Raw genomic sequence first — 9526 nt, 5'->3', positions numbered from 1 at the left:
CCCCGCCCCCCGCCACTGAAAGGAACAGATCATCATCCTGATAGCCAAGCACCAAAACCTTGTTTGTCCACCTGGGACTCAATCACCAGCCCTTTCAATTAAAAGAATGATAATCTATTAATTAAATCAATCTTTTTAGCTCTGTGGAGTTTATTCAGTCTGTCTCTGTCCTAAATATGAATGAGGTCTCGAGTCAGAAATTATAGTTCAGCTGGTTGGAAGTCTGGGAGGAGTCACATTTTAGCCAGCAATATACATGCATTTGCAATGCTGAATTTCTTGGGGTCAGGGATCACAGGTTTGATCTGGATACGCACAGCCTATAGCACAAAAGGGTCCTGTTTCTTGCCTGGGGCTCTTCAGTGAGACTACAGACACAAACAGCAAGAGCAGGAGCGGCAGACAATTTGATTTAAATTTGTGAGCACTCTTTTTTCCAATGTGGTGTTTTAAAAGGGACTATAATGCTGATATTAATAGGACTGCAATATAAATACTATATTGAGACAGTTATTTGCATTTTCAGTTTTGGAGAGTGGGAGACTTAAGCACAAACATGTTGATCAAAGTGACGAAGAGAACCACTTTTTAACACAGACATAAAATATCTCCATTTACTTTAATCAGGAGCCAAATTAAGACAAGAAAATAACAATACTCTGGATATTTATTGGCCAACCTTTTATTCTCATCAAAGGCCTGAGAATAAATTGGTTACTGGACATACTGGAAAATACATTAAAAAAGTGATGCGACTATCAAATCAAGACCCAAATCTGTATTCCAGAACACTCTTAATACTACAGTCCCATGTATATAGGCCAGGAACTGCATTCAAAATTGAATCTGACTTCAGATTTTGAACAAGGCCAATATATCATAGGAAAATTTGGGTACAGATTTCATATAAATAGACAGCACAGGTCTTTGCTAATGAGCGGAAGCCAATATGTTACCTGTAGCCTGGTTATTGTATTCAGGAATGTATACAGAGGCAGAGCACATGAAACACTGGTGAACTTGCTCGCAATGGAAAAAAAACAAGAAGCCTGAATCCCAAAGCCTGTAAAAATGCAAGTGTGTTCTGTCCTGAAGTGAAGGAGAACGTAAGGGTAAGATCCTCCCCTTCAATAATTTTATTACTCTTGTCTTCCAGCAGTCGTTTGGCAGGAGAGGCTGAGATTCACCTCAGGGAACCCATGCTCTACCTTTTAAGTAATAAAATCTCCTTCATCCACTGGCACCATCTGCCCCCAGGGACTGCTGGATTTTGTCAAGTAGCTTGTTTGCTACCACTCGCTGGTTCGGTATTTTTGTGTCTAATTATGGCAATAGCCACGGCTGGTGTCAAAGGATTAGTGAAAATTTGTGGGAAGAACAAGGACATTCAAGAAGCTAGGCAAACACCAACCATCCCTACTTAAAAGTGGCTATACCTAATTAAATAGCAGAATTTCTACTCTCTCCCTCTCCAGAAACTCAGCCCCTTACTGAACACATTTTAAGGGAGAATGAAGAGCAGTGGAAATATTTTTCTACCTTCAAATCTCTATTTATTAAAGTCTATTTATATTTTCATGCTCTAGTATAAGCACAGGATTTCCATAAATAAAACATTAAATGCAACTCTTCCTCTTTCACTTTCAAGTTAGAACTGCTTATGCGTGGTATAGTATTAAGATGACATGGCAAATGGTATAGACCACTCTGAAAGAACAAAATAGCACATCTTCCCTTTGCGTTGCTGTATTTTTCCCTTTCCACAGTCTTAAGAAAACGCTCTAGAATGAGCCAAGGATGCTCCCATGTTAAATAAGCTTCACTCTTGAGGTCCATAATCCTATTTTCCTAGAGAGCCTTCATTAAGAGGGATGGTCCCAGACAGAAAAACAGTCTTAGGTATTCTCAGACCAAGGCTAATTTTAAATCAGTCCTGATTTCCATTACAGACAGGTTTTCTAAGGCACTCAGACACTGCACTTGCCCAGAAACCTTTCTGGATCGGAGCTGTAAATGCAGCTCAGAGGCCTGGGTGAGGTTGCGACGGGGCAGCGGCTGCAGGACCATATGGGACTGGATGGTTAATAATCCCAGTCCTATGCTGCAGCAAGGCTTGGGTCCATCTACGCTTTCAATTTGAACTGATGAGCCATTAATATCCACATTTTCCTGGGTCCTCACTGTCCTTTAAATAGAGGATATTTTTCCCTCCGAGGCATTTACTCCTGATGTATTTCTAGAGAAGAGCAGCAACTTTGTTGGCTGAATGTCTTCTTCCATGAGAATATTTTGTCAAAACTCAAATCACCCCATCCCATTTCTCTGTACCTGCTCCAATGTGAGTATTTTCCTGACCCGGACACATGATTTGTGATTCCACATCACTTCCTACCGCTTCCATGTACAGAGGCACCAGTATTTCCCTGCTTCTACTAGAAATACCTCTCGATGCATCCTCAAAATGCATTTGCTTTTTTCACGGCTAAGGAAAAAGCCACTTTTGTGGTTCATAATCATTCTGACATGAAACACTGCTCTACAGTTTTTACCACCACCTTTCCAATATGCAGCTCCCAATATAGTACGTATTATTCTGTATATATAGCGTATATGCTACATATGTGCCACAGTATGTATTTTTCTAATTAATCTCCATGTGTTTGCCTTCCATTTGTGGAAAACTGCATTTCACCCCATTTCTTTTGTCCCAGCCCTCAAGGTCATCTGCTTTTTCCTGGATGATTTCCCAAACGTCCTCTGTCAGGACAATGCCATTGTGGCATCAGCAAATTTTAACTTCATGAGCACACTGCTAAGATTTGTGCCAAAGCTCTTTCTGAAAATTAAAAAGACCAGTTTTTAAGAGGGAGAGCTGAAGATCTCTGCTTATAACTCCACTGCAGCCAACTCGGCCCTTGCCCCCTCAACTTGAAGCCAGCCCCTGCTCACTTTCCAATTCCTTTACTAATCCCCATCTTCTCTGGCTTAACTAATAGCTCCCTGCACGGTCTGCATCAAATTGTTCACTCCAGTCCAAATAGATGAAATCTACCGAATTTCCTTGGGGTAGAAAATCAGTTATCTTATCAAAAAGCTATTAGATTAGTCTGGCAAGATCTATCTTTAGAAAATCTGTGTCACATTTTATCCCATTTTTCCCTCAACAACATGTCTTTAATCAGTCTTTGCTTGAAAAAACATGCAAAGGCCTTGCACTAACAGCCTGGAATTTTCCTTGGATCGTTTTTCATCCTTTTCAAATGCTGGGCATTACTATTATTAATCGTTAGAGTTACAGCACCACTCTGGGCTTTGTTAAAAATATTTCCCTCTCACCCTCTGATTTTGTGATGCAGCTCTTTCTCATCGCTGGGATAGAGGTTATCTGGTCACCCCAATTTGAGTGCATTAAGCTGCGTAATTTGGTCTCCTTTCAATTACTTTTTTCCCATTGTCATAACCTTGTTGCTTTTATGTATTTTTCCTTTTCCCCCAAGGATTTTCTTCCCAAAAACAGAGGCAAAGTATTCACTTAAGTTCTTGGGTGATTGCCTCTATTGGCACTGATGCACACCTCTCACAGGTGCTTCCTCAAGGCCAAGACTTAACGGCTACCAATTTCACCTCTGTACTCCTGGAAGAGAGGAGAAAGTTGTATTACGTCCATGGTCAGGAGCAGAGATGGGACCCAGACTCACAGCCAGCCAGAGAAGAAAAGGGACATCTGCTGCCCAAAGGGTGAGCCCAGCACCCTCGGGGAACCCAGCCAAAACTCAGGAATGCTGCCAAAGTGTATGAGCAAGCAATTAAAGGCGATCAAGTTATGGCTCTCCATCTGTGCACAGGCACAAGCCCCGTTGTGCTGGCTCCTCCCCTCACAGGCTCTTGCCTCCACCAGCAGCGATGCTGCCACCTCCAACTGAATTTGACTGGAACGTAATGGGGGGCTCTGATAGCACCAGTGGGGTGGGCATGCAAACCCCACTGCCTAGCTCCGTCCTCCAGAGAACAAGCTGGGACTGCAAACAAGGGACCACAACATACCCCAGTGGTGCCAGAGCCTGAGGGGTCTCCATGGGCTGCACATCAATATGGGATGGGGCAAGAAGAAAACAGATCTCTATGGGACTCCACCCATGAGGAGCCTGATGGCAAAGATGTCGCTTCCCATCGCTGCCCTTTGGGTACAGCTGCCAAAAAGGACTTCAGACCTCTTTACAGAATTGTCCTGGGCTCCTCCTGCCACCACCTGCCTTCGCTGAAGCAGCTATGGCCACGGTGGATGGCAATGAATGCTGCAGGGAGCTATCTAGCCTCTCCAGTGTGCAAGAGAAAGGCATGAGTCTTTTCATCTATGGGCAAGAAGAAACCACTCCTCAAAACGACTGAACTCTGCTTCTCTTCCAAATCTCAACAGGGAGCTTCGCAGCCTGCTGGGCAAGGGGATGGGGGATTAATGAGCATGAGAAGGCTTCCAGACACTCCTGTGGCTTCAGAGAAATGCCCAGCCTCACGGGCAATGCCTTCTGGAGGATCTCAGTGCCGTGAGGCCACATTTGGTGTTCCTCTTCATTCAGATGCCAGGAAGGTCCCTTGGACATGACGTGGGCTAGGTCAGCAACCCCACAGGCTATTCCTTCCCCAGCCAAGCTGGGGGTCAGATGTCTAGCTGGGACATTTGGGGTTCAGGAGCCAGAACCCCACCCTCAGACAGTGCAAGCTGTGATCTCCCAAAATGCCTCCTCCTTCACCACTGGAAATACCAGGAGTGAAGATGCTGCCCATCTGATTCCCTTTAGCAGAGGGCAGAGCCTTTCTCAGGGGTGAGGGGGCTGCTTGCCAGGCCCAGAAACACTTGGGAAAAGCAGCTTTCCCCAGAGAGGCCAGAAAGGGGATGACTTGGAATCTAAGAGGCCTGAGGCAAGGCTGATAGAAGAGGCTATTTCAAATAACACATGGGGATTGCCCTTTGTGGAGGGCAATTGCACTTAGGTCTTCAAGACTGCCCCAAAGTGGATTTTTCTTCAATTTTTGGATACCAGAATGAACATGCGTGTCTGCAGACACACTCACGCCCCAGACTATATCCTTCTTTTAACCTTTGACTGGCCAGAAAATAGCCCTTTATTCAGTGAGGTGCAGAAGCAACCATGTAACAGTCCCCAGCGTGACATTACCACGTCTCTCAGTTCAGTTTGTTCCAGCATCTTTACATCCTCCAGGATTGCCATGATATATTGCAACCAGAAATGAAGCCACTGACCCTGATAAAAAGCACGGCAGCCTTTGTGCTGAGCAATACAAGACGCTCCTCCCTTGCTCTGTTTCTCTGCCATCAGCCTCCAGTCCCCAGATGTAGTCATCCATTAGCAATCCTCCCCAGCACGTCTAACAGATTGTTAGCTTTTTTTTTTTTAAAGTGCCCCACAGAATGAAGAAAGTAAAGACATGCAAGGAACTCCTTGTGTTTAGGTGGAGCAAGTGGAAAGGTACCCCTTGCAGATGCGATGACAAGGAGCAGCCAAAACCAGGCATCCATTTGCAGCCAGCCAGACCCAGTGCAGACTGAAAAGTGACGCTACCTTATTGCAGCAGAAAGGCAGGTCAACACAGTTTTTACCACTGTGCCCCTTTTTGGCAACAAACTACCTTCATCTTGGATGCCTTCATTAATAAATGGTCTAGAGCAGGGCGCAGAGCACCCACCTTCACCAGATTTATGCCAGCAGAGATCTACTTTGCACACAGTTCTCTGCTGACTACATCCAGCTGCCTCAAGTGGCCCAACAGGGCTTGGGTACAGGCGAGGCTTTATTTAAGTCTGGTCTCCCACTATGACAAAGAGTATTTTGGACACAACTTGGGCTTCTGTCTCAGCTAGCTGTCATGCATCCAGCAGTCAATCCATCTGTGAAACCTACCTCCTTGCAAAAGGTGGAGACAACTACTCTATTTAAAGCTTCCACTCCTGGGGGAAGGGGAACATTTATATCCCTGCTCATCTCCCAAGGCTGGGGAAAGGGAAGAAACCTTCTGGCATGTCTGCTGCTGTAAAATGAAGAGAGGTTAGGAAGGAGACAGGCAGCTCCTGCCTGATTCCAGCTTCCCTCTCTCCTCTACCCAGAGCAAGAGCAGCTCCTCTTTTAGGAGACGGAAATATGGCAAGAAATTAAGGCAAAGGGTTTTTAAAAAAAAGATCAGAAGAGGGGAGAAATTAAAGCCACACATTAGGAAGCTCACTGCTGGACTATGTGATTGTGCTGGGAAGCGTCACAGAAATCTGCTGGGAAACCTCCATGCTGTAGTTCAGATAACAAACTGAACATTTGGTTTTTATCCAAGCTGATCCTGAACTTCATAGCTTTTGAGATCCTGCCAATCTCCCTGTCTCCCTCTCTCCCCATATGCGTGTTTTTCCAACGTGAAAGCTGATTTTGCTTTATGCATTTGCAATGACAGGTCATGAATCAACACCGTGGAATGATGCAATATCACATGGGACCATGGGAACTTTTGGGTTCGGGTCTCTATATTTTAGGGACTAAACAAGACTGCTAAGAAAAGCCTAGAAATTGAACCAGTTTCAAGGTTCTACTTATTAAGCCACTTCTATAAAAGTCACAGAATGTATCAAGCTGACTGCATTTAAAATCCTCCAGCTGTCATCCGTCACACAGCTTATTTGAAAAGCCATCCCCTGCAAAGTTGTCGCATGTCCCGTCCCATCCCCGCCCCAGTGTTCGCATTTACAGAATTGATGCTTGCTGAGGAGTGGATAGTTGGAAATGCTCCCTCCCTAATGGAGAGGCATGAAAGGTTGGTGCTTAGCTTAGTGGAAAATGAGAAGTGCTGAGGGTCTGCACTGAATACAAACAAAAAATTACAAGCTGCAAGGTTTCAAATTAACATCCTGATGCTTCACATTATTCTTCAGAAAAGCTCAGTCTTTCCTTTGATCTCAGGATTACAGGCAGAGGGGGCCTGATTTGCAGCTATGCAAAGAACCTGCTGCACTACGCCAGCAGTAAGCGCAGACCTTAAAATAAAACCCTAAGTACATGGACACTCATTTGTAGACCTCTGCCAGCACAGTAGAGCGAGATCTTCATTTTGGGATATCAGGGAGTGAATCGGGCCCCTGCAGTCAAGTAAGGGCACATTGCAAAGTCTGGTATCTCTAAAATCCAGAATTTGTCTCAGGATTATTTCTCTTTTCATTCCCACCTGATTAATCCCAGGCTGCGCTCTTCAGGCTCACTCTCCCTTGCAAGGCGAGCAGGAAAACAGCTACCACATATATTCTTTATGAAATGAATTCTTGATGGCAACTTTAAATTTTGCTGACTTTTCCCTCATAATTAATACATCCTTATGCAGCGTAATACAACTCACCCCACCTTCAAGTTATTTTGAAACTCCTGGAAAACTGTCTAACAGTTGATAGCATATACACACTGACAAAATGTAAATTTAAGAATGGTATAGTGTGGGCTTTTTTAATCTGCAAATACTTAACTCTATCTACCTTCATTTTTAAGACAGAGGACGTAGAGTAGAAACATTGCCTTATTTGCAATACTTATTTTCAATCCTACCTAAATACTGGAACAAGTATTAAATTAATTGTGCCTTTTCAAAACCAAGTGCTAGGTCTTCAGAAAGTAATAGTACCTATAGATCCTGACATTTGAGAAGGGACGCAGAACGCTGCACTTCTGGAAACGAGGGCCAAGATGGTCACACCAAAGGGAAGCAATTACAGCCGAGACTTGAAATCTGAAATGCTCAAGATGTCGCTTTTGAAATGCAACATATTTCTTCAGTCAAGTATTGAATAGCTGCGACTATAAAAAGCCTATGCAGATCTCGAAGTAAAGTATTACACTCTCTGGTAAAAGAGCATGTCAAGGCCAGAGTCAACAGAAGGCAGCTGCTCCGATGCAAGTTGTCCCAGCTAATCATGTACATCATCCCTCTGCTTTCTGTCTTTCAGGAAAGAATGCACCTACTGCTGTATGAAGAGGTAAACTGCTGAAAATTGGGGTTTACGTACAAATTTGTGAAGCAGTAGAAGTGAGTAATTTCTACTTTGGCAGATTCAGAATGCCTTTTCATATGAAAATCAAACGCAAATATATCCTTGACTCCAGAACAGCCCTAGATCATGCTTTTATACACATACATAATAATAAGGCAAAACAGACACTAAAAACATATCCTGGCAATAAATACCTTAAGACTTCATTAGAAAACCAAAAGGTTACATCTCATATAAGAAAAAGTCAAATTATCTGGGCTGACATTTACAACAAATTTGAACTGACATTAGCATGAAAAATACAATTTTACTGCAAGAAGTAGTCCTACCTATAAGTTTAGATGTGCCCTTTAAGCATTAATACTGAAAACAAAGCACTGAAAAATATCTGCAGCCCTGCCAATTATATCTCGGTATTTTATAGCAAAGCAACATGAAGCAGACAATTAGTAGAAGATTTCAGCCCCTCATTAGCAAGCAGAACCTAATAGTAAGAGGAAAAAAAAAAAACAAAACACCACCATTTGAGCTCTGACGAGCAGATTACGGGCTCGATCCAGCTGTGAGATATTCAGGCACCCATTACCATGCAACCGGCTTATCCACGGATGTGAGCAAATACCAGGAGCCGATTTTGCAACGCACGCAGCGACGAGCCCAAGCATCCATGCACCTCTCAAGGCAATAACAGAGCCCTCTGCCTGCCTGCTCACTCACTGTCACTAGGAAAGAGAGACACATTTTGCACAAAGCAGCTGATTTTTTTTTTTTTTTTTTTTTTTTTTTGTGGACTTACTTTAACTGTCGAGGTTCGCAGTCAACTCCCGGCAGTAAGAGCCTCGCTGCCTGCCGTACGTCATCGCTGTCCACCGAGAAACTGCGACGGTGCCCTGCGTGAGCCACAGCAACCCGTATCCACTCCATCAGGGGAGGCAGCACAATGAATGGCCTGGGAAAGCACACAGACATGAATGCTACGGTACGCTAGCATCAAAATAACAGGTATACAGGCAGAGAGGGCAGGGGTGCGTGTGTCTGTGCGCGTGTGTATATATGTGTGAGAATATATATACAGAGAGAGAGAAGGAAACAAGCAAAATGAAAGCACGGGAGAGCAAACTGGCTCAGCAAATTTCAGGCAGGTCTAAATCAAGATGTCTCGCCCTGTCTCCGGAGCAGGATTATTTGAAAAGCAAAATTTATGAGCCATGCTCATTTATGGGACTCCTGTGAGGTCAGTGCACCCACCTGGCAAGCCCTCCCTCCCCCCCATCCTTCGCACAGTGTATCCCGAAAAGAGGGCAGGAGCCTGGCACAGGACCACGTCCTGCTCTGGCTGATGCGCTGGGCTGGGTACGCCCCCCAGCCGCTTTGCAATAGGGACGGGAGAATGAGCCAGGGCAGAGAGAGGGGCCCCATCCCACCCAGGACGCCAGGGATGGAGAGGTGATGCACGAGGAAGCCTCCAGCATCTGCTACCAATGCAAC

The 9526-nt window shown here is 44.5% G+C and overlaps 1 protein-coding gene across 1 annotated transcript in view; it reads right to left on the bottom strand.

Annotated features, from left to right (window-relative positions):
• BTBD11 (BTB domain containing 11) overlaps positions 1-8987 on the bottom strand; it is a gene marked incomplete at its 5' end in the record, with an annotated part of 51057 nt that extends 42070 nt beyond the window's left edge. The window contains 1 exon segment of the mRNA XM_009647662.2: positions 8835-8987. Within this exon segment, the coding sequence (XP_009645957.1) occupies positions 8835-8987 (153 nt within the window).
• Positions 8988-9526: the final 539 nt, after the last annotated feature.

This window comes from Egretta garzetta, unplaced genomic scaffold (assembly GCF_000687185.1).
Source record: "Egretta garzetta isolate BGI_Z169 unplaced genomic scaffold, ASM68718v1 scaffold51, whole genome shotgun sequence".
Taxonomy (NCBI): Eukaryota; Metazoa; Chordata; class Aves; order Pelecaniformes; family Ardeidae; genus Egretta; species Egretta garzetta.
This window is presented reverse-complemented; position numbering and strand designations above follow the sequence as displayed.